We start from the raw sequence: 26,009 nt of genomic DNA on the forward strand, positions 1-26,009 counted from the left end.
AGTTCTGCATCTTGCATTTATACACATGTAAGACACGGGGCAGGACCGTTTATTAGTCTATATATAGGTCTATAAGGTTTCAGGGGTGTGAACAAGTGTGAAGTTGGATAGTATGAGTTTGTTAGCCTGTTATTATTAATTATTACAATATAGTGATAAATTCTAGATGTTACAGCTTAAGTTTTGGTAGGTTTTGCTTATAATTTATTAATTAATGCTATAATATTAGTTTAGATACAGAGCTGATAGAGATGCTGTTTAGAGGGGGAAAATGTGGTTTATGTCAATCCAACAGCTTTCTCTATAATCTAGTGGACCTGCCTTCATTTCAGCTTGTGCACCTGTTCTACTTTAAGCATTATAATAGCTGATAGAAATAAGCATCAGGTTCAGAAGCTATACAGTTGCTCTACAATTCAGAACCTGTAGCTTTGCGGATGGTGCTCTGGTTGAAGTAGGAAATACGTTCATCAAGGAGCACTCCCATCTCTGATTTCAGTTGAACAGTGAATGATCTGAGAAAGTCATCACCCCAGCCCCTGTCTTGGTCCCACACCTCCAACTTTACATTTTTGAACTGAGTCAGGTCCTCATTGTCAAAATTTAAATCCCAGTTTCATTTTGGATCATTTTGGTCCAAGATCACAGGTGTCTGTCCTTGGACGGTCCATCCATTGGGGAGAAGCTTATCACACTTATGCATCAGTCTCTGTCCAGTAATCTCCAAATAAACCCATGGCTTTGATCACAGTTATGGTAATCTTATCACAGAGTGAACACAGCTACAGCATTTCCAGTGACCAAAACCACACTCATATTTATTCTAGAATTGTAAAGTTTCTTTAATTGTTCATAACCAGATACTGGTAAACTTTAAAAAAAGAGAGATGGATGAGGCTGCTTCACATTCTGTGATATAATGAGTACCAAACTTCTTAATCAGGTCAAAATAGTCCTGCATGGTTTTCTTGTTGTATCTATCTGGGGGACGTCTGAATTCTTTACGTAGCTCCTGAAAGTTTTTAGAATTGCGTATAAAGACAGTATGTGCAGCCATAGACAGGCTCTAAAAGCTGCTAGGACCGAGCATCTGAGCCAACTGATAGCTAGAAACCAAAACAATCCCAGGTTCTTATATAGTACAGTACCTGTAGTACCTAACAAAACCTACGATGCCCACAGAGAGTATCCTATCACAGTTTATAAGTGAAGACTTTATGGTCTTCTTCAATAAAAAAATCGATAGTATCAGGAAGAAAATAACAACCTCTAATAGCACCTCATGATCCAGTTCAGCCTAAAGCTTCACATTTAGATTTTCAGTGCTTTACAGGTGTGGGACAGGAAGAGCTGTATAAACTTATCACCTCAGCTAATTCAGCAACGTGCCTGTTAGATCCAATCCCAACCAGATTTTTAAAACCATACGGTTGGAGAGCCACTTCTAAACATTATTAATTCCTCATTATATCTAGGTCACGTCCCTAAACCTTTCAAGTTGGCAGTTAAGCCCCTTCTTAAGCCTCTTCTTAAAAAAATTTTATTCAGACCCAAATGAAATAACAAATTACAGACTGATTTCAAACCTTCTGTTTATATTAGAAAAGGTAAGTTTGGCAATTTTTCATCTTAGAAATATCGCCAAACTTAGGAGTATCCTATCCGTATCTGATGCAGAAAAGCTAGTTCATGCATTCATGACCTCCAGACTGGACTATTGTAATGCATTACTAGGTGGTTGTCCTGCATCCTCAATAAACAAGCTACAGTTAGTCCAAAATGCAGCCGCCAGGGTTCTCACTAGATCCAGAAAATATGATCATATAACCCCAATATTATCATCCCTGCACTGGCTACCTGTTCAGTTTAGAATTAATTACAAAATAGTACTACTTACATACAAGGCTTTAAATGGTTTAGCTCCCACATACCTAACCAGTCTTCTGATACGCTATAATCCACCACGCTCCTTAAGATCACAAAACTCCGGACTTCTGGTAATTCACAGAATTTCAAAATCTACAAAAGGGGGCAGGGCTTTTTCATATTTAGCTCCAAAGCTTTGGAATAGCCTTCCAGACAGTGTTCGGGGCTCAGACACAGTTTCCCAGTTTAAAAGTAGACTCAAGACGCATCTCTTTAATCTGGCATACGCGTAACTCATCCCATAACCTCATACTTCAGTACATCTATCCTGAATGGCAACTACGCTAATTCTCTCCATCTGTTCTGTACTTTTCTACCCATCCCGAGGCATCTGGAGATTGTAGCAGCTTCATGATTCCGTTTCATGATGGTTGGAGCTACACCTCCTGCTCCTGTGCTCCCAGTGATCCAGACCCCATCTGCCCTCTGCACCTACTGACTCCCTGTGCTGAACTTGATTTCATGTTAATTTAAAGAACTTCTGTTATATTGAACCTTCAGCTGCATAACACACATAATGTCATATCATCTCTATCTGTTATCACCCAGATGAGGATGGGTTCCCTGTTGAGTCTGGTTCCTCTCAAGGTTTCTTCCTATTACCATCTCAGGGAGTTTTTCCTTGCCACTGTCGCCGTCACCCTTGGCTTGCTCATCAGAGACATTTCATTCATTTATCTCATTATCATCTAGACACATTTTTCTTACACATACACACTTCCATAATTTTTTTATTTTCTTTTATTTTTGTGAAGCTGCTTTGAGACAACATATTTGTGAAAATTACAGCCTTTTATATGATCTTTTTAGTCCTGCATCTATTGTGCAATTAAAAGCGCTATATAAATAAACTCGAACTGTAACTGAGTTACATCACAGTGTAGACAAAGTATACTTGGAACTATTTTAATAGTGTTTTAACATGCATTTTATCTGTCATAAAATGCATGTCTCTCAAAAAAAATTATATGAAAAAAAGTTACTTTTCTTTCATGATTTGAATCAATATTGTGAAACTAACATATTCTAGACTCATTACATTTAAAGTTTCACTCTGGTTATTGCACATTTATTTTTTGCCCCAGATGCCCTTCCTGACACAACCCTCCCATTTTATCTGGTGTTTGGGCATTGCCTGGGAATCACACCCAGGCCTTCCACATGGCAGGCAAACAATCTACCACTGAGCCATATATATATTACAAACCTATATAACTAAACCATGCCGTACCTCGGATGTCTGGGTTTAAAAAAAGAGAACACAATGTGTTACCTTTTCCCAGTATTAATTTATTAATATGTCTCTATTGCCTTTGTTGTCTTCCCTAGTTAATGTGAAGGATATCAGCATTGTGTAGCTTATAATTACAGAACTGTTTATTTCAAAACATAGTTTTTAAACTGTGATGATATTTTTACAAATATATTTACCACATCAGATTTCCTGAAATCAACATATACATTAAAAAAGTCTTCTTTCTTCTTTGTCTTTGGGCTGTTCCCTTTCAGGGGTCGCCACAGCGAATCATCTGCCTCCATCTAACCCTATCCTCTGCATCCTCTTCTCTCACACCAACTAACTTCATGTCCTCTCTCACTGCATCCATAAATCTCCTCTTTGGTCTTCCTCTAGACCTCCTGCCTGGCAGTTCCAACCTCAGCATCCTTCTACCGATATATTCACCATCTCTCTTCTGAACATGTCCAAACCACCTCAATCTGGCCTCTCTGACTTTATCTCCAAAACATCTAACGTGGGTTGTCCCTCTGATAAACTCATTCTTGATCCTATCCATCCTTGTCACTCCCAAGGAGAACCTCAACATCTTCAGCTCTGCTACCTCCAACTCTGCCTCCTGTCTTTTCTTCAGCGCCACTGTCTCTAAGCCGTAGAGCATCGCTGGTCTCACCACTGTCCTGTACACCTTTCCTTTCATTATCGCTGATACTCTTTTAACGCACAACACACCTGACACTTTTATATACATAAAAAAAGTAAAATGGCCAGTTCAAATTGGGAATAGTTTAGATGTAGGGGTGGTTTTACTTACCATGATATGTGTGCAAGCAGAAATATCTTGTGTGCTTTACACGGGTCTTCTTACCGATCCTTTTACAGCCTTATATGATCTTTTAAGTCCTGCAACTTGATTTTTTACACCCTGACGACATAGGGCAGGACAGTTTATCAGTCTATCAGTCTATATATACAGTAGGTCTATAAGGTTGCAGGGGTGTGAACATTAGTGTAATAATGTATAGTATGTGTGTGCATGAGTGTGTTAGCCTGTTATTATAAATTATTACACTACAGTACTGATAAATTCTAGATGTTACACCTTACGCTTTGGTAGCTTTGTGTATGATGTATTTATCAGTTCTAGTACTACAGCTTTTTCTATAATCAGAGTGATCTTCTTTAGTGGACATGCCTTCACTCCAGCTGACAATAAATGCCACACACAACTACAATAAATGTGTGTAAATGGTGTGGGCTTTGTGCATGTTTGTGCATGTGAAAATAATTCATGAATGTAAACCATTATTTTATTAGACTCAACATCGAGCTTGTAATATTTCAACAATATTTTGCTTCATGTGACTTTTATTAAGCTTTCAAAAAGCATCAGAAATTAGCAAGAACTGTATACTAATAATGTGCCAAAATTATGGGCACCTGTCCTACTTTAAACATTACGATAGCTGGCAGAAATATGCGATAGAGTCACAAGCTACGTAGTTGGTCTACAATTCAAAACCCACAGCCTTATGGATGTTGCTCTGGTTGAAGCGGGGAATGCGTTCATCGAGGAGCACTCCCATCTCCAGGAGCATGCTTCTGGGGATCGGACGAGCATTTCGGGAGACATACTCGTTCTCCAGCTGTGCATCCATTGGAGATGGCATGTACTCTCTACACATTGAACCAGACAAAGCAGGGAGACACTTCACCTGTACTTTATAATACAGGACACCGTGATTGAGGGCGCAGGCATTTCGAATCACTCCAGATCTCAGTCCAACAGTGCATGATCCGAGAAGGTCATCATCCCAGCCACTGTCTTGATCCCACACCTCCAACTTCACACTTTTAAACTGATTCAGATTCTGATTTTCAAAACTGAAATACCAGTTCCATGTTGGAGAGTTTCGGTTCATGATCACAGGGGTCTTTCCAAAGAAAGCGTTTCCATTGCGGAAAAGCTTGACATATCCATCGGTCTGAGTCCAGTAATCTCCATACAAACCAGTGGCTCTGATCACAGTTACGGTGATCTGAGCATATCCCCTTCGAGTGGGGCAGCAGTTGAGGGCCACGCCCGGATTGTTGTGGCAGCTGCAGCTGCATGGTTCTTTAGAGTTGGTCTTCACACCGATCTTACATGGGCTTGAGCAATATTTCATCAGAGCCCTCTGTAGGATGTAGTCCTTGATGGCTTTGCGCAAATTCTCTCTGATTGTCTTTTTCTTCCTCTGCAACTTGTGAAGAGGCTCGAGCTTGTAGGAGATCACATCAGGCTGAGCAGGAAGAGATGAGATCCACCACTTGTAGGCATTTGGGTCAGTTTTTGATGAGAAGAGCAGGTCGACATTCTCTGTGCGGCCACCAATCACAGTGCTTTCCCTTTTGGAAATGAAAACTTTTTTTAGAATAATATTTTATATATTTGAAATTATTTAACCAGCTAAACTAGGAGTTTATTTGTCCACCACAGAGCATGACACACACAGAGAGCGAGAGAAAGAGAGAGAAAGAGAGATGAGCTTTACAAACCTGTCCCTAAAGCTGCTAGCAAAGCTCCTTCTGTTCAGTCTCCTTTGCCTGGCCTGCCTGCAGTGATAAGACTTGTTCTGTATGTTTGCAGCAGGACCCTTACTGGCAGTCGTCTCCATGTCCAGACACATCTTCACCTCATCCACACTCAGACCCTGAAGGGACGCCTGGCACTCCTTGATGCTGGTCACAGAGCGAACCTCTCCACCCAGAGTCACCTGCACACAACCACAGCATGTCCAGTGAACAAAAGCACACTAATTTATTCTAGAATTGTAAACGTTTATCAATTGTAAATTAATAAAAACTGATTAAATTACAATTGATAAACAAAAGGATGGATCTGTGGAAATCTAGGATAACATTCACCTGTCTGATATAATGAGTGCCAAATTTTCGAATCAGGTTAAAATAGATGTGCTTTGTTTTCCTATTATAGCTGTTAGGAAGTTTTCTGAATTCCTTACGTAGCTCTGGGTGCAGGGGTGGATTTTTCTTAACCCCGTACCTAGGAGCAGACCATAAAATAGAAATCAAACCAATAATGAGTTATGTTGTAAAATTTAATTTAAGTTGACATGAACCAGCATGACCTACCTGTAGTATCCACAGGAGACAGAATGACTAGTGAAACTGTACTTGTCTTTTTTGGTTTTCTGCATTGAATATTTAGCCAGTTTGGATTCAGTGCCCGCCATCATGACTGATCCCTGGATCTTTGGAATCAATATGTCCAAGCCCACCTTCCAGTCATTCTCGATAGAGGAGGTGCTGGCACTGACAAGAGCCTCACTGGACTGATAGGAGTAGCTGGACAACTTCATCCTGCACTTCTGCCTTGATCTCCAGTTCACCACAGCAACCGGGAGCTTCTGCCTTTTCCCTCTCATGTAGGGGTTTCTACACAAAGTGCAGGACCTGTCCCTCTTGATCCAGGTGCTCATGTCGATGACGAAAGTTCCTTTGTGCTCCATCTTCGTGATGTCAAAGCCTTCTCCTGCTAAGTCAGATCCTGGAATGAAGTCCACATTGGCACATCGAGACACATTGACCTTGACGCATTGCTGGCTGGTTGGAGGGAAAAACATGGCAAAGACGACCAAAATCAGAAGTGTCTGCAGCATGGTTGGATTCAAAGTATGTCTTTTTCTGGAATAACAGAATGGAGATTTGTCAGTATAAAAACAATTAATGTTACTTCACTGCATAATATTTTCTCATTTTGCAACTGTAGTGAAATAAACTTGTCTTCCTGTATGTTTAATACAGCACAGGCAAACCTAATATCAGGTCTGTATGTTTGAATCACACTTGCTATTACTGATCATGCAATTGTGGCTTTTTCAGAATCTCCAATGTTATCAAAAAAAAAAAACTCTACACCTTCAAAAACCTAAAAAGTTCTAGAATGAAGAATACATATTAAACATAATATTGTATAATATACAACAATTAGCCATAACATTAACACTGATGACAGGATCATGGGCACCCAAGGCTTGACCATGCCCACGGGAACCAAAAGGAGACCATCTCACAGTAAAGCCAATGCAACACAAAACTCTGAAAACAGTCAATGGCCACAATAGAAAGGCACCAAAATGGCCAGCAAGCAAAGAGCTCATTGCGACAAAGCTACCAAGATTCCATTCTTATTGAGCACCCATGGAATGCAGAGCCACACCCCGAGGAGCCGGAGCTACCCTGGTGATTTAAATGTGGTTATTTTTAATGTTATGACTGATTTGTTTATGGGATAGTATATTACAAAAAGAATAAATAAAAACTTTTTATACAGTACTGTATACAATATCTATAGTACAAAAATAAGTCTTGTGAAAGGTACATACTATAAATGCTAGAGCACAATGATTTATTTTAACAGTGTTTCTGTATTTCTCTTATGTTTTTAGCTAATTAATTTGTGGGGAATGTTAAGTCTGGTTTCTAAACTGTGACAACAATATTATATTGTAATATATATATATATATAATATTATAATATAACATATTAAACATTAAATAGATTTCCTCCAATAAAGTTGTCGATATATACATTATTGAAAAAAAAAGTGTTAAAATGTTTATTAAAAGTGGACAGAATTGAAATGTAGCGGTGGTTTCACTTACCTTGACGAGAGTATGAGTGGGTAAATCCTATGCGCTGTGCATCAGGTATTTATACATGAGCAAACCATGGGGCAGGACCATTTATCAGTCTATATATGGGTCTATAGATTAGGAGGCCTTTAAAAAAAACTGTGAATTAATGTGTGTGTGAGTGTGTGTGGTGTGTGTTAAGCCGTTGTTATTTATTTTGAATCCTGCAGTGCTGTTAAACTCACAACTATTAAAACATTTTGTACCATTTTTCTAATTTTTTTATTCTTCAGTGCTATCAAACTACCGTAGACGTACAGAACAGTGCCGAGCTGCGTGTACGTCTGTGGTTTTAGTTAAACAATTTCTTCCAAAAGGAGATTTTAAAGTCAGTAGTCAGTGTGATGTTCTGCTGTAGTGAACAAATCTTCAATCAAGCTGTGAGAATAAAAATCACACATGGCTAAAGTAATTTTCTGTAAGTCATGTAGGCTTTGTGGGTGTTTCTGAAGTGTGACAAAGATTTAAAAACTGTGTGAAGTGTAAAAACTGAGATAGATGATCCTGCTTCCAAATATGTAAAAAAGCTATCATTTCATCTTTGTGATGTGAGTATACACAGCAATCAGCTAACAGAAGTACTTCTCGTGCCTTGCTGTTAGTAATCATCTGCACCTCGTTCAGCTTGATCAGTTTGCCTGTTTGTAGCCTGTGTTTAAATTTGGTCTTTACCTTGTGTCTGTTTAGATTACTGTTGTTCTCATCGCTGTTGTCTCCAGTGGTTTTATCCTGATGTTTAGATTTTATTGATTCCAGATGCGTTTGGCTTTTTAGTCTTGTTAGTTTGATGGTTAGTAATAACATTAACCACCATTTAGCCATAGTCAAAGTTTTCCAAATGTTCTCCTTCATGACAGAAAGCAAGACCTTAATTTAGAAGGATAAACTTATTATCCTGCACAAAGCAAAGACATCAACTAGGAAGAAACTAAAATGACTAAAATTGTGTTAGGAACTGTCCAACACATTATTAAACCCTGGAAGAATCAGAGGTGTCAAGTAACAAAATACAAATAATTCGTTACTTTACTTAAGTAGAAATTTTGGGTATCTATACTTTACTGGAGTAATTATTTTTCAGCCGACTTTTTACTTCTACTCCTTACATTTTCACGCAATTATCTGTACTTTCTACTCCTTACATTTTAAAAATAACCTTGTTACTCCTATTTTATTAAATTTATTTTTTGGATTAATCACTTGGATTAATCCTTCATTCTGACAGCACTAAAGTTTATTGTAGACAACCATACAGGGGTAATTGTTACTAAGCCTGCCCTGGGTGCACTAATTTACCTGTATGTTCCCTCACAGATTCCTGCAGCTAAGCTTGGATGTACATTTACTTTCCAATAAAGGTTACCGATGACACGCCTCTGAAGTTTGACTTTTTGCACCATTAAAATACTTATAGGCAACTAGTTATCATATCTTCTTCTCCATGAAACATGTTAATGCTCAGTAGTACACATATATGGTTCTTTAATGTATTTGTGTTGTACTAAAATGCATTCTTTTTCAATTGCCGTATACAGAATCCCAAATCACTATGGCCTTTAAAAAATACAACAAAAACACAACACGTTTTTCTTTTTGTTTATGAGGTGTTAGTGCAGTATACAGGCCCGCGGCACAGCCTAAGCTTTTATCCTTAATGCTTTTTGCCCCCTCACGTTACTTTTACTTTTATACTTTAAGTAGTTTTGAAACCAGTACTTTTACACTTTTACTTGAGTAAAAAGCTTGAGTTGATACTTCAACTCCTAAAGAAGTCTTTTTAAACCCTAGTATCTATACTTCTACTCAAGTAATGAATGTGAATACTTTTGACACCACTGGGAAGAATAGTGCTGAACCCTCAACTTCATGGAACACAGCTCTGTTTATTAATGAAAATAAGTGTATTCACACACAATGTGATGTGTGTCCATAAGAAAATTATTTGTTAGTGAAGCTCATTAGAAAAAAGTTTTTCAAGCATTAAAAAAGGGTCTTTGGAACAGAATAGAGAAAAGTCACGTGGCCTAATGAGTCCAGATTGTTTTCAGTTTACATATCAATATGATTTGCCCAATATTCATCAGCATGTTCATATTATTTCCTGGAAATTTAATGCAAAATCATTTTCCTTTGTATGTGTGTGTGTGTACAATAATGTTTCTTTAAGAATTCTTCAGACCCAAAGAGAACAGTATGTTGTTCTGTCATGGTGGACACATCTTCCTTCAAGCTTTCAATGTCTTATGTGGGCTTGTGCAGTTTTTCAGTAGAGATCTCTGTAGAATGTAGTACTTGATTGCGTTGTGCAGATTTTCTCTGACTGATTTCTTCTCCTGCAGCAACTTGTCACGAGGCTTGAGCGAGTAGGAGAACACATCAGGGTGAGCAGACAGAGACGGGACCCACTTCTTGTAGACATTTGGGTCAGTACTTGACGTAAGGAGCAGGTCAACATTCTTAGTGTGGACACCAATCAAATTGCTTTGCCTTTAGGACATGTGAACACATGCTAGGATAATGTACTATATACATGTTTGCAACAATTTAACCAGCTGAACCAATTGTCATTTGGGTGCCTTATTAAGCTACATAGCTAACTATATAGCTACAGTATATAACTTGTCACTAAAGCTTAAATTAAAATGTTTATCTGTCACATACACAGAGCTAAAGATGTTGAGGTTCTCTTTGGGAGTGACAAGGATGGATAGGATTAAGAATGAGTTTATCAGAGGGATAACCCATGTTAGATGTTTTGGAGATAAAGTCAGAGAGGCCAGATTGAGGTGGTTTGGACATGTTCAGAGGAGAGATTGTGAATATATCGGTAGAAGGATGCTGAGGTTGGAACTGCCAGGCAGGAGGTCTAGAGGAAGACCAAAGAGGAGATTTATGGATGCAGTGAGAGAGGACATGAAGTTAGTTGGTGTGAGAGAAGAGGATGCAGAGGATAGGGTTAGATGGAGGCAGATGATTCGCTGTGGCGACCCCTGAAAGGGAACAGCCGCAAGACAAAGAAGATCTGTCACATACACAACCATACATAGTGTGATGTTTAGGGAAATCCCATCTGTTAATGACCTAAATAAAGGTAGGGTAGAGTGAAAAAAACCCCCAGAAAGATAGAAGGAAAAAATTGTACTGAGTGAAATGTAAATTTAAAAATAAAAAATATACAGTGTGTGTATAGTGGGTGTACAGTAAGTGTACAAAATTAAAGTGTTCAAATTTACAATTTACAAAAGTTGCAACAGAAAAATAATTAAATATATCATATCAATCATATAATTTTGATTCATACACATTCACATTTCATACAAACTTAATTCTTTTGATTGTGTAAAGCTGCTTTGTGATGATGTAAATCGTTAAAAGCGCTATACAAATAAAATTGAATTGAATTGAAATAGAAAAATATAAAATGTAAAAATTAAACATATAAGTTGAATCAGATATGCAGAATGTGCAATATAGTAAAATATGTCATGCAGGTATGATAGTACAAGTGAAGTGAATGAAGTGATGTGTGTGTCAGCAGCAGTGGTATTGTCCATGTTCTGTCCAAGTCCTCTTGAATTTGACCCTAAAGATGTAAATGTGGTGATTAATGTAGTGTGCTTCAACAAAGGTGTGAATGAGACAAAGTCAAGTCCAATCGGTTAACTCCTACAGTATGTGGTGCTCTGATTGAGTGCCCAAATGAACTGCGAAAGAAGCTCCTTCTCAATCCCTCAGTCTCTGTGACAGGACTCTGACAGGACCATGAGTGAAGGTTCATGCCCTATGCCATAATCGTCTGGATTGCTCTGGCTCTATTTCTACACATAGCAAGTTCGCTGTTTTAGCACACAGCAACTGAGCTTCTCCAGGCTGCAGCTCTACTCCACTGTACCATCGCCTTGTCTATACCTCCATCAGGACATTCAATTAAATTCTGGTATATTTGTATAGCGCTCTTAAAAACTGTTATTGTCGCAATGCAGCTTTACAAAATCTTAATCATCTGTTGCTTAAGGTAGAAATACATCCATCATTGATCTTCTGGTGGATTCAGGTATAATGACACCAAGGCTATAAGGTTATTCTGGTGAATCCGGGGGTGAACGCTGGCACTGTTAGCTGCCGCTACTCTCGGGAGCGATTTGTTTGTTTATTTCTCTTGTATTTTTGATGCGTTTCCGTAATTCTACCGTGTGTTGCTGCACCTATGTAGAAGTCTAACTACAGCAGTGTTTTAACCTGACCTGTCTGCTAACCAGGGTTACAGTCGGCTACAGTATTGTGTTTTATACCTGCCCCTGGCTCCAAGCGGCTAGTTTCAGCTGTTAGCAGCTTTGGCGGCTTGGTGGCCGTTACAGCGGACATCTCAGGCTATCACAGCTTTTCCCGGCTGTTCTGACTTACTGGTGATCTCCGGTCGTGGACACTGGCGGTATTGTGGCTACCGACGACCACTGGCGGCTGCTTTAACTATCAACGACTACTGGCGATTACCGGCGGCTGCTCCGACGACCACCGGTTTGTGTTCTTGTCTACCTGTCGGCTGTTCGCGCTATCAGTGGCTACCTGGTGCGGACTAGCATTTGACCTCATTTATTAGTTGCTCTTTGAGCTGAGTGCCATGCCATCTTTCTGTGACCTACAGCCCTGGGCCTCTAACCAGTGGAAAATATGAGGTTTCTTGACTTACAGGTCCTGGCTATATCTGCTTGGATCATCCTCTCGCACATTTGTAATCCAGTAGCTCTAATACTACGATATACGGCATCGGAACTCCTTCAACTTCTGGCCTGTCATACTCAGCCACCATCAGCACTGCTCTCATATAACGATATCATTTACATACCTCGCCGTAAATATGTCCACCGGGGCTCTCGTCGGAATTACAACTTCGACAATACGAGGGCAATACGCTCATTCTGGACTTCGTCCACTAAGAAAAACTATACAAACTGTTGACCACAACTTGTTGGCGCACCCCATCAGGTCTGCTGATACAGGTACTGTCTCTAGTGCTATTTTTTTTTTTGGCCTATGGAACACGCAATCACTCACAACTAAAGCTCCTGTGTTTCATGATTTACTATGTGAACATAAGTTTGATTTCCTGTGTTTAACTGAGACTTGGCAGCATAAGGATGACTTTACACAGCTTTATCAGTCTACCCCAACAGGATATACTTATGTATGCAAACATCGCACAACTGGTCACGGTGGAGGTCTAGCAGTGATATATCGTGAGAAATGGAAAGTGTCACATGTTTCTGCACCTGAGTTTACTTCTTTAGAGTCCATGGTTATACAAATTAATGGTCCATTTCCGACCATTCTTGTTAATGTATATCGTCCTCCTAAGGTTAATAGTAACTTTTTAAATGTTTTTTTAAGGTTTTTAACCTATATTAGTTCTCTGTCTCCTAATGTGATTCTGGTTGGCGATTTTAACATACATTTTGACAATGAATCTAGTGCATGCACTAAGGATTTTTTGTCTTGTCTTGACAGTTTTGGCATACAGCAATATACAGATTTTCCAACTCATCTGAAAGGCCACTCATTGGACCTTGTTTGTTGTTCTGGTATTACACCTGTTGGTCTCACCACGTCTGACCTAACACTTTTCGACCATTCTCTAGTTTTCTTTAAAGCTCGCTTAATTCTAGCAAAGCCCAACAACCTACGTACCATCAAATTTCGGAATACTTAGAACATTGACAAAATGGCATTTACATCTGACCTTACTACTCTTCTTATGAAAGACTATTTAGCAACTCCGGATGGTTTGGTTTCTCATTACAACGAAGCGCTGCAGTCATCATTTGATTTGCATGCACCTATAAAATCCAGATCTGTTTCATTTGTTAATTCTGCTCTCTGGTTTACATCTGATCTGTGTAGGCTAAAAGCTCAAGGTCGCTGTCTAGAACGTCTGTGTATTAAAACCGGACTTGTCGTTCACAAAGAAATGTATTCTGATTACATGAAACAATACAAAACTGCTATTAATTTAGCCAAATCCGAGTACTATTCAAATCTGATCACATTTAATGAAGGTAACACAAGAACTCTCTTTACTGTTGTTAAAAACATTTCAAAGCCTCCAGATTCTCTACCTGTACAGTTACATACAGCTGAATTATGTAACACTCTTCTCATTATTTTTCTGAAAAAACAGAGAACATACATAAATCTCTGTTTGTTTCTGGTTCTCTTCAAGTTCCTTTTCCTCCACTCTCTCACATGTATTCAACTCTCCTCTCTCTACTTAACTACCTACATCTGATGAGATTGCTTCTGTTATTCGGAAATCGAAACCAACTACCTGTCAATTAGACCCTCTTCTAACTCAATTAGTCAAAGTTTGTCTTCCCCTTCTCTTACCATTCATCACTGAGATCATCCAATCTTCTCTGACTTCTGGCATCGTCCCCGATTTCTTTAAAACTGCATTAATAACTCCCATACTCAAGAAACCAGGTGCTGACCCAAACAACTTTGATAATTTTCGTCCAATTTCAAATCTGCCTTTCCTATCAAAAATCCTAGAAAAGGTTGTTTCAGCACAGGTACATAATCACCTGTCAATTAATAACTTATATGAACATATTCAATCAGGTTTCCGTCCTCAGCATAGTACAGAGACTGCTCTTGTCAAAATATCCAGTGATCTTCTGGTAGCAGCTGATTCAGGACTTTTGTCTATTTTAATACAACTTGATTTAACCTCAGCATTTGACAGCATCTCCCATAATATTTTATTAGAAAGGCTGAAGTCCATTGGAATTGTAGATACTTCCTTGGCTTGGTTTCTTCATATCTCTCTCACCGCACTCAATTTGTTCAGCTAGGCCAGATTAAATTTATATCTCTACCCATCACTGCAGGAGTGCCTCAGGGGTCAGTCTTGGGGCCCTTACTCTTTATCATCTACTTATTGCCCTTGGGGAACATTTTCTGGAAATACGGTGTCCAATTTCATTGCTATGCTGATGACACCCAGCTCTACGTTTCCTCCAAACCTACTTCTGACCTTTCTCCATCTTCTCTTTCAAAATGTTTAGCTGAAATTAAATCCTGATTCTCAAATAATCTTCTTAAACTCAACAGTAGTAAAACTAAAATACTCCTTGTGGGCACTAAAAATACTCTATCAAAGATTTTTCCGTTATTTATTGATGGCTCTACAATCTCTCCCTCAACACAAGTTAAAAGCTTGGGTGTTATTCTTGATAGCACCCTATCCTTTGAAGAATACATGAATAAAATCACTAGGACAGCGTACTACCACATCCGAAACATTAACCGTCTCCGTCCGGCCCTCTCAATGAGGAGTGCTGCTATTTTGGTACACGCTCTCGTCACCACACGCATAGACTATTGCAATGCTCTTTTTTTTGGTCTTCCCCTCAAACTCCTACATAAGTTACAGTTAGTACAGAACTCAGCCGCTAGAATACTGACTAGAACTCCTACGATGGACCACATAACTCCTATTCTTCAACAGTTACACTGGCTTCCTGTCCAACATTTTACATTATAAAATTCAGTTTTTTGTTTATAAGGCATTACATAACCTGGCTCCGTCATATTTAATAGATCTTCCTTATATGCGTTTGGCATGGCTACGTTTAGCTACATTGCCCCTTATCTGTGGAATCTTCTACCTCTTGACATCCGTAATAGTAACTCTATTTCTGTTTTCAAATCCCGTTTAAAAACACATCTTTTCTGGCAGACATACTTTTAACACTGCTTTGTATGTAAATTGTCCTTTATTATTATAATTTTTGTTTATTTTTTATTATTATTATTATTTATTTTTATTTATTTATTTACTATTATTATTATTATTATTATTATTTTTATCATTATCATTATTATTATTATTATTATTATTATTATTATTATTTTTATGGTGTGTAAGGTGTCCTTGAGTGTCATGAAAGATGCCTACAAATAAAATCTATTGGTTGCTATCATATGGTTCTACAAAATGGAAGGCTGTAAGAAACATGTGGTACATTATAGGTGTGTGCATGAGTCTGTTGGATTGTTATAATTTATTATTACACTGCAGTGCTGTTAAACCTAGATGTTAAACCTTATGTTTCAGAAGAATTTGCTTATAATTTATTTGTCATTTTTATGAGGTTAGTTTAGATGTACAGAGCTCTGTTCCATTCTGTGTGTGGAGAGAAAAAAAAGATTTATGATAATCCAACAGCTTTCTCTATAGTCAGTGTGATGTTCTGTTCTAATGGACACGTCTTTATTCCAGCTGTGAAAATAAATACCGCACACAACTACTGTAAATTTGTCAAAGTGGTGTGGGCTTTATGGGCATTCCTAAAGTGTAGCCATAAATTATAATTGTACACTATTATTTAATTGCAATCTCAACTCAACATCTAGCTATATACAGTATATATATATTTTTTTTTTGCTTCATATGACTTTTATTAAGATTTCAAAGGATAAAAAGCATTGCAAATGAGTGGAAAAGGTTTATTAATAACACACAATAATTTTTGTTCCACTTTAAACATTATGATAGCTGGCAAAAATACAGGATAGGATCACAAAATGATCTACAATTTAAAACCTGAAGCTTTACGTTTGCTGCTCTGGTTGAAGCGGGGAATGCGTTCATCGAGGAGCACTCCCATCTCCAGGAGCATGTTTCTGGGAATGGGGCGAGCATTTCGGGAGACATACTCGTTCTCCAGCTGTGCATCCATTGGGGATGGCATGTACTCTGTACACATTGAACCAGTCAAAGCAGGGAGGCATTTCACCTGCACTTTATAATACAGGATTCCATGATTGAGGGAGCAGGTATTTTTATTCACTCCAGATTTCAGTGGAACAGTGCATGATCCGAGAAGGTCGTCATCCCAGCCGCTATCTTCATCCCACACCTCCAACGTCACACTTCTAAACTGAGTCACGTCCTCATTGTCAAAATTTAATTCATAGTTCCATGTTGGAGAGTTTTGGTTCATGATCACAGGGGTCTTTACAGATGAGGTCTTTCCATGGTGGAGAATCTTGACATATCCATCGGTCTCACCCCAGTAATCACCATGTAAACCAGTGGCTTTGATCACAGTTATGGTAACCTTAGCATATCCTTTCTGAGTGGGGCAGCAGTTGAGGGCCACACCCGGGTTGTTGTGGCAGCTGCAGCTGCACGGTTCCTTAGAGTTGGTCTTCACACCGGTCTTGCATGGGCTTGAGCAGTCTTTCACCAGAGCCCTCTGTAGGATGTAGTCCTTGATGGCATTACGCAGATTCTCTTTGACTGTTTTTTTCTCTGGCAGTAACTTATGAAGAGGCTCGAGCGAGTAGGAGATCACATCAGGGTGAGCAGGCAGAGATGAGATCCACTGCTTGTAGGCATTTGGGTCAGTGTTGGAGGAGAAGAGCAGGTCGACATTCTCTGTGTGGCCACCAATCACAGTGCTTTCCCTTTTCGAGAAAATAAAAAGAAATGTTTTTGGAATAAAATGATATTTAATATATGTTTGCAAATATTCAACAAGCTGAACTAAGTGTTCATATATATATATATATCTGTGTGTGTGTGTGAGAGAGAGAGAGAGAGAGAGAGAGAGAGAGAGAGCAGTACAAACCTGTCACTGAAGCTGCTAGAAAAGCTCTTTTTGTTCAGATTTTTGTCCTTGGCCTGCGTGCAACGATGCGCCTCGTTCTGTATGTCTGCAGCAGGACCCTTACGGGCAGTCGTCTCCATGTCCAGACACATCTTCACCTCATCCACGCTCAGACCCTGAAGGGACGCCTGGCACTCCTTGATGCTGGTTATAGAGCGAACCTCTCCACCCAGAGTCACCTGCACACAGTCACAACATGTCCAGTGAACCAAAGGACACTCATGTTCATTCTGTAAAGGTTTATTAATCATTCATATGGATGTATAACAGTGCCAAAATCCCTTAAAGTAAAGCATCATGTTAAAGTATATGAACCGAAGAATTTTTTTTTTCTGCATCCCACAGCATTTTTAATGCTTGACATTTTTTTGGCACTGCAATTTATTGCGGTTGTATATTTTAAATGAAAATGTAGGTTAAGTATTTACATGATCTGAATTTTATTACCAGAATTTTGGCAGCCTGAATTTGGAAGGTAAAAAATGATCAAGATAGTATTTCTAACTCTTGAAAATATTTTTGAACAGCAATTTACTGAATTAAGGTCAATATTTTTGCATGGAATTTTTAAATGCTTCACTGCTAAAAATTCCAAGCATTATAAATGCTGTAAGTATTTTTTTTTCATTCAGATTAAATTGCAATGCGTAAAAATAGTATTGCAAATTCTATTGTTCAGGAATAGAAACTGGTAAGCTTTAAATGTGAGATGGAAGAGACTGCTTCGGAGGAAATCTATCATAACATTCACCTGTGTGATATAATGAGTACCAAACTTGTCAATCAACTCAAAATATTTTTGCTTTGTATTCTTTTCATAGCTTTCAGGGAGACTTCTGAATTCCGTAAGTAGCTCTGGGTGCAGGGGTGGACTGCTCTTAACCCTGTATCTGGAAGACAGGCCATAAAGTAGAACTCAAACCAATGATAAATAATGATGTATTTAAATTTAAGTCCACATGAAACAGCATGACCTACCTGTAGTATCCACAGGAGACAGCATGACTGGTGAAGCTGAACTTGTCTTTTTTGCTTCTCTGCATTGAATAATCAGCCAACTTGGAGGTACTGCCTGCCATCATTACTGATCCCTGCACCTTTGGAGCTGTTATTTGCAAGTCTGACTTCCAGTTATTCTCGATAGAAGAGGTGCTGGAGCTGACCAGGGCCTCGCTGGACTGGTAGACGGAGCTGGACAACTTCATGTTGCACTTCTGCCTCGGTCTCCAGTCCACCACAGAAACTGGGATTTTCTGCTTTTGACCTCCCATGTAGGGGTTTTTACACAGAGTGCAGGTCTTGTCCGCCTGGAGCCAGGAGCTCATGTCGATGACGAAGGCTCCTTTCTTTTGCATGGTGGTGATGTCAAAGCCTTCTCCTGCTAGGTCAGATCCTGGAGTGAACTCCACACTGGCACACTGAGACTCATTGGCCTTGACACATTGCTGACTGGTTGGAGGAGGGAATGTGGCAAAGGCAACCAAAATCAAAAATGTCGGCAGCATGGCTAGACTGTGTCCTGTGTGCCCTGTCTCTGGGTTAAAGGAATTTAAAGTCATTATTTTTTTAAATAATAAACATTACTTTACAGCATAGCCATAGTGTACTTACACCAGTTCTTATTGGGTTTTGCATCTGTAATAAAATGCATATCTCTCGAATATTTGAAAATCAAGTTTTAAAAACTTGATTACAAAGCTCTATACAAATAAAATTTCATTAGATTGAATAGTTTCTGAACTATGATGATCATTTTAGGAATATATTTACACAAAATCATTATATACTTAAAATAAGAAAAGGCGGGTGGTTTTACTTACTGTGATGTGTGTGAGCAGATGTAACCTGTGCTCTTTACATGAGTCTTCTTACTGAACCTTTCACAACCTTTTAAATGCTCTTTTTTAGTTCTACATCTTGTATTTATACACATGTAAAACATGGGGCAGGACCATTCATCAGTCTATATACAGTATGTGCCTACAAAATGGAAGAGGTGTGAAAATAAGTGTAGTACATTATGGGTGTGTACTCACAAATGTGTTAAGTTATTTTTAATTATCATCTAGATAGTGAACCTTATATTTTTGTAGATTTTGCTTATCATTTATTTGTCAGTGTTATTAGAATAATTTAGATGTACCGACCTGATAGAGTCTGTTTTGTGTGTAAAGAAAAAAAAAAAACATGATTAATGTTAATCCACTAACTTTCTTTATAGTTGGTTCAGCTTATGCGGACACGCCTCCACTCTAACTGTGACAATAAATATCGCACACAGTACAGTAATTTTCAGTAAATGATGTGGGCTTTGTGGGTGTTCCTAAAGTGTGAAAACCTTTAAACCTTTCTTTAAATAAAAGAAAGGTATTGCCTGTATATTGGTCAGAATTAGATTTTTCAATGATATCTTCAGGTTTCATCCATTGAAGGAACCAAAACTGGTCTCAAACATTTTTGTCTGTATATCTACATGCCTGTCCATGTATCTGTATGTCTGTCTGCATGTCCCTATATGTCTATCCCAGCTGATTTTTTTTTTGTCTCAGCATCACACAAAACTGGCACAACAGAATTTAATGAAACTTCGCCAGTCCATTTAAATTTGCCCGAAGTTAATTCTGCGCCATAAATTAAATACAAGTTTTAACAAATACATAACTTTTAAAAACTGAATCTTTTAAGATGTATGTACAGATCAGATTTTTCCTGAGGGAGGTTTATAACCAGTTTGTCTCATACGGTATGTTCCGAGACCATGGTGCTTATGCAGATACTGTATGTGGAGTGCTGCTATGAGATATAACATGGGTCGTTAGCGCTAATATATCTGCAGCAGTCAGAGATGAAGACATGTGAAATACCCAAACTGAGAGCGTTACAACACCTGTTTGTGTCCGCAGTAAAGTTAGTTTGATATTCGCATCTCCGAATTCAACAGCTGCGTAAATAAACCCGCGAATAAGATACCCAGATATATTTCCTCTCTACATTGTGTTTAAGCTCCATCCGCCTTAAATTATACAAGTTTAAAAGCATAAACACCATTATTCTCTACGGCGCAATGAATGATTTAGGGATCATCGCAAAATGCCGCACAGCAACAAAAAGCGTAGAACGATATTGATCTTCCCTTCTGTTCAGCGCCTGAAGGATCAAAAAGCAACTTTGTTGCCGCACTGGAAACTAGAAATGCCAGACTAGTACTGCCTGATAAAATATTAATGTTTAACAAAAATACAGAAACATCAGCATACACATTGGAATGAATGAAATGACATATATAATACTGAATGTTTCCTTATATATTGTTCCTTTGGAATTAACATGCTGATGTTAAACCGTTATTGTTGCACTATGGTTCCACTTTTTCTCTGATGTTATTTTAATTTACTTGTATTAATGATCCATTTCTTTACATGTGATTGTTTAGTTTCGAGTGTCTGATGTTTATTGTCAATAAAGAAAAGCATGAATTAGAATAGGTACTTTCCTATTATTTTCCACTAATTTCCTCATGTTCATTGCGCCCCACCTGTCATATCTGTATTCACCACTAGTGGGGCGCCACACACTTTGAGAACCACTGGTGTAGCTAGATCAACGTATCTCTCCACTCTTATAGAAAATAACAAAAATAATCCTAGATTTTTATTTAATACTGTAGCCAAATTAACCAGAAATAAATCTCCTCAACAACATTGTGTAATAGTGAGGACTTCATGAACTTTTTTAATAATAAAATTGTAAATATCAGGCATAAAATTCAGTCTTTGAAACCAGACAATGTAATTGATGCAGATGTTAAACCAGCCATGTCAGATCAAAAGCTAGAATATTTTACTCCCCTTGAAGAGAATTAACTAATTTCACTCATCTCTTCTGCAAATTCATCAACCTGTACAACCCCAAATCAGAAAAAGTTGGGACAGGGTGGAAAAAGTGAATAAAAAAAAGAAAAAAGCAAGTTATAAATTTTCCTCAAATGGTATTTCATTGCAGACAGTATAAACACAAAATAATTCATGTTTTTTTTTTGTCAACATCATTTGATTTGTAAATAAATATCCATTCTTACCATTCATGCTTGCAACACAATAAAAAAAAAACGGGGGCAATTCAGGGGTAGTAATGAGGTAAAATAACTAAATAATGATGTGATTTGAAACTGGTGATGTTAACAGGTGATTGCAATTAGATTCAGTACAAAAGCAGCATAGAGGAAAGGCCTAATCCTTTAGGAGCAAAGATGGGCAGAGGATTTCCAGTTTTCCACCAAGTGCAGGCAAAAATCTTTAAAATGATAAAGAAAAACGTTTCTCAAAGAAAGATAGGAAGAGATTTGGGCATTTCTTCCTCTACAGTGCATAACATAGTGAAAAGAATCAGGGAATCTGGAGAAATTACCATGCGCAAAGGCCAAGGGCGCAAGCTTAAAACTGAATGGCCGTGATTTCCGATCCCTCCGATGGCACTGCATTAAAAACCGTCATTTATCAATAAATGATAAAACTGTGTGAGCTCAGGACTACTTTAGGAAGTCACTCTCAAGTAGAACAGTATGTAGTTACATTAGGAAATGCCAACCAAAACTGTACTGTGCCAAAAGGAAGCCCTACTTAAATAGTGTCCAGAAGCGGCGTCAACTTCTCTGTGTTTGGAGGCATCTGGGATGGTCCATTGTGCAGTGGAAATGTGTATTGTGGTCAGACAAATAGTTTTTTCACATCTTTTTTGGATAAATTGGACGCCATGTGCTGCGGACCAAAGAGGAAAAGGACCATCGTTACATTGTTATCAGGTACAAGTCCAAAAGCCAGGGTCTGTCATGGTATGGGGTTGTGTCAGTGGCTTCAGCAAAGGTAACTTGCACTTCTGTGATGGCACCATCAATGCTGAGAAGTATATCTCAGTTTTTTTATATCTCAGTCTTTTCCTGCCCTTGCTTATTTCAGCAAGACAATGCCAAACCACAAACTGCGCGCATAACAAAGGCATGGCTGCGTAAGAAGAGGGTGCGGATGCTTGACTGGCCTGCCTGCAGCCCTGATTTGTCTCCTATAGAAAATGTTTGGTGCATTTTAAAACGAAAAGTGCGTTAATGAAGACCCCGTACTGTTGCGCACCTTAACCGCTGTTTGCAGGAAGAATGGGACAAACTAAAACCTGCAACACTTAGTCACTTGATTTCTTCAATGCCTACATGTTTTTTAAGTGTGATTAAAAGACAGGGGAACTGTACAAAGTGGTAAATGCTGTACTGTCCCAACTTTTTTTTAAATGTGTTGCAAGCCTGAATGGCAAGAATGGATATTTATTTACAAATCAAATGATGTTGACAAAAAAACACATGAATTATTTTGTGTTCATACTGTCTGCAATGAAATAAAATATGAGGAAAATTTAAAACTTGCTTTTTTCTTTTTTTTATTCACATTTTCCACCCTGTCCCATTTTTTTCTGATTTGGTGTTGTATATAAGATCCTACACCGACACATTTTTTCAAACAGATAGTGCCAGCAATAACAGAACCCCAGTTGAGAATAATTAATTTCTCACTCAGCATTAGGTATGTTCCAAAATCTTTAAAATTAGCAGTTATTAAACCGATAATTAAGAAACCTGACCTTGACCCCTGTCAGCTGTCCAATTACAGGCCAATATCAAACCTCCCCTTCATCTCCAAGATTCTGAAAAAGATAGTAGCGGAGCAGCTATGCTCATATCTACATAGAAATGGCATACATGAACTGTATCAGTCAGGATTTAGGCCTCATCACAGCACAGAGACAGCACTCGTTAAAGTAGTAAATGACATTCTATTGGCCTCTGATCAGGGTTGTGTAACTATGCTTGTATTACTCAACCTCAGTGCAGCTTTTGACACTATTGATCATAATATTTTAATTCACAGAAAATGTAGTATAAATTAGGGGAACAGGCCTCTCCTGGCTCAGATCCTATTTGACCGATTATTATCAATTTGTAGACTTAAATGGTGATTATTTTGCATGTTTTCTTGTGGAGTTTGGTGTTCCACTGGGTTCAGTTTTAGGCCCACTGCTTTTTTTCCTTTTAATCCGTAAACATGGTATTGTTATGCTGACGACACTGTCATTGTTATGCTGATGACACACAGAAGTTCTTGTCATAGGACTGCATACAGCTAGAAGCAGAGGTGAAAAGTAATGAATTATCTTTACTCGCATTACTGTAATTGAGTAGATTTTTTATGTACTTCTACTTTTTAAAGGACTATTGTAATGCCTTATTGTCTGGTTATTCAACTAGGTGCATAAACAAGCTTCAGCTAGTGCAGAATGCAGCAGCGAGAGTCGACTCACTAGAACCAGAAGATACGAGCACATCACCCCTATCTTATCTTCACTTTATTGGCTCCACGTGAAATTTCGCATTGATTTTAAAATACCACTCTTGACATACAAAGCATTAAATGGTCTCGTGCCGCAGTATCTGAGTGAACTGCTAGTGTCTTAAGATCCGCCACGCCTACTTCGATCAAAGGATGCAGGCTGCTTGTCAGTACCGCGTTATAGCTGGGGGCGGAGCTTATTTAATTGAATTATTAGCATTGACAGCATATTTCTACAATCTGCGAGTATCCACTCTGCAGAGGGGGTCCATTACAGGAGAAGGACGGGCCTAACTTGGGCGTCTATTGTTCTATGTAGTCTGGGAGTCGACTGAATGTGGGGGTGGGAGTATTTTATTTTTTTTTTCTTTGTTGTGGGGCCTGGTGGGCTGCCCCGGGCTCTGCGGTGGCAGGAGGGGCCGTTGACATGGGCCCTGGTTTGGATGGGCCTGGGCCCCAGGCCCTGGGCGGATTTTGGGCAACGGGGGTGCCTATGGGGATCAGTAGGGGAGCTGGCTCCAAAGGGGGGGTACTTGCCCCCTCTGATTATTTCCTCCCCATCCCCGATGCTTCCCTCCTCCCGCTCCATCACAACACCATACAGGTAGGGCTTTGTGGTGCGGGGGTGTTGCTGGGATGCAGGGGAGGTTTTCCTCCCCTGTCTCCTTGTGACCACCTGCATCTCAATTTAATATCACATCTTAGACACTCTCATTACCGGGGGGACCGGGGGGGTCTTTCTGTCCCCGCAGCGGAGGTAAGTGGGTCCAGCTCCGGGGTCAGGCACTGATCACCCCTCCGGGGGTGGCGGTGCCTGGTTCCAGGAGGATAGAGTATATATGGGGAGTGTGAGTGTGTGTACTGTGTCTATTTTTGTGTGTCTACATGTGTGAGTGTGTGAATATTTGTTTGTGTGTATGAGGGTGGGAATGTATGTTTGTGTATATGTGTGCCTGGCTGTCTACGTTCAGGTGTCAGGTCAGGTCCTAGACTCCACCTCACTCAACATCCCAGGCCCCCCCTGCTCTGCCACCACACCCAGCTGTGTGGTGCCCCCGGCTGCTGGTGGGTTGGTGGTTTCTCGCTCCGGGGCGAGGCGCTCGGGTGAGCGCTAGCTCACTCGCGGCGGTCGCTGGGCGGGATCTGGCTCTCCTGGCTTGGCTGGGCACCGGCTGGGGGGTGGAGGGGCCCTGGGATCTCTGGACCCAGGGACCGGACTGCCTCGGAGTGGACGGCCGCCGGCGGAGCCTGCGGTCCTGTCGCCACAGCCCCCTGGGGCGTCTGCACTGGGGCTGCTGGGTAGCCCCAATCTGGGCTCTCCGCTGCCCCTTTCGGGGTGGGGGGGCTGTCCCTGCGGTGGTTCTCCTGGGACTCCTGTGCTCTGGGGGCCTCTGGATGTCTGGGGCCCGGGTCTCCGCCGTGTCTGCTCCATGCCTTTCGGGGCGGGACTGTGGTTCCCCACACACACTATTAAACATTTACATGGAGTACCCTTATGAACACAAGCGCGCTCACACACAGGTGTGCACACAAACGTTCACACTGGTGTACAAACAGGTGCTCACACACACACTGTCTTTGCTGTTGCTTCAAAACAAAATATTTTATTATGTGCGCTGCTCAACAGGTTTTAGGATTTATGATTTACTGCGAATCATACAGATGTTGGTTGTGGCTGCAATTTCTCTGCTGTTGTGTCCTTTGTTGTTTTCTCTTTTTTTTTCTTCAGCAGGTACGGAAGCAGATTCTGACTATATTGTCTTATTATTTATTAATTTTTTCTCTCTCTTCTCTTTTTTTGGTCCCCCGGTCTTTTCTGTCATAATATGGGAAACAAACAAACAAACAAACCAAAAAAAAAAAGAAAAAAAAAGAAAAAAAAAGAAAAAAAATGTTAATTAAAAGAAAAAAAAATGGCTGTGAATGATGATAGCACAACTACACATACACTCTGTTATGTGTTATCTGTGTTACTGACAGGCCGGGAAAAAAAAAAAAAAAGAATTGATAGCAGGCAGGAATATGTGATTTGTTCATAAGCTACACAGTTTTTATACAATTCAAAACCCGTTCTGTACATGATGAACCAGTCAAAGCAGGGAC

General features: G+C 39.4%; 2 protein-coding genes across 2 annotated transcripts; both read right to left on the bottom strand.

Annotated features, from left to right (window-relative positions):
* Positions 1-4,559: 4,559 nt before the first annotated feature.
* LOC128544481 (perforin-1-like) lies at positions 4,560-7,836 on the bottom strand. Its single transcript, XM_053514622.1, has 5 exons — positions 7,832-7,836; positions 6,299-6,850; positions 6,071-6,209; positions 5,702-5,919; positions 4,560-5,551 (listed from the first exon to the last, which is right to left on the bottom strand). Exons 2-5 carry the CDS (start codon positions 6,823-6,825, stop codon positions 4,672-4,674), a joined length of 1,764 nt encoding a protein of 587 aa, XP_053370597.1. The 5' UTR covers positions 6,826-6,850; positions 7,832-7,836; the 3' UTR covers positions 4,560-4,671.
* An 8,546-nt stretch (positions 7,837-16,382) lies between these two features.
* Positions 16,383-19,484, bottom strand: LOC128544480 (perforin-1-like). Its single transcript, XM_053514621.1, has 5 exons — positions 19,353-19,484; positions 18,511-19,064; positions 18,284-18,422; positions 17,494-17,711; positions 16,383-17,329 (listed from the first exon to the last, which is right to left on the bottom strand). Exons 2-5 carry the CDS (start codon positions 19,035-19,037, stop codon positions 16,450-16,452), a joined length of 1,764 nt encoding a protein of 587 aa, XP_053370596.1. The 5' UTR covers positions 19,038-19,064; positions 19,353-19,484; the 3' UTR covers positions 16,383-16,449.
* Positions 19,485-26,009: the final 6,525 nt, after the last annotated feature.

This window comes from Clarias gariepinus, chromosome 16, assembly GCF_024256425.1.
Source record: "Clarias gariepinus isolate MV-2021 ecotype Netherlands chromosome 16, CGAR_prim_01v2, whole genome shotgun sequence".
In the NCBI taxonomy this organism is placed as follows: domain Eukaryota; kingdom Metazoa; phylum Chordata; class Actinopteri; order Siluriformes; family Clariidae; genus Clarias; species Clarias gariepinus.

Bases quoted from the DNA above. Each gene is read 5' to 3' on its own strand.
- LOC128544481 (XM_053514622.1), bottom strand. From the start codon at position 6,825: ATGCTGCAGACACTTCTGATTTTGGTCGTCTTTGCCATGTTTTTCCCT. The intron at 5,920-6,070 runs GTGAATGTTATC...GGTTGTGTGCAG, and splicing joins GCACTCATTATATCAGACAG to GTGACTCTGGGTGGAGAGGT. The intron at 5,552-5,701 runs GTTTGTAAAGCT...CATTTCCAAAAG, and splicing joins GCTAGCAGCTTTAGGGACAG to GGAAAGCACTGTGATTGGTG.
- LOC128544480 (XM_053514621.1), bottom strand. From the start codon at position 19,037: ATGCTGCCGACATTTTTGATTTTGGTTGCCTTTGCCACATTCCCTCCT. The intron at 18,423-18,510 runs GTAGGTCATGCT...CCTGTCTTCCAG, and splicing joins GTCTCCTGTGGATACTACAG to ATACAGGGTTAAGAGCAGTC. The intron at 17,712-18,283 runs GTGAATGTTATG...GACTGTGTGCAG, and splicing joins GTACTCATTATATCACACAG to GTGACTCTGGGTGGAGAGGT.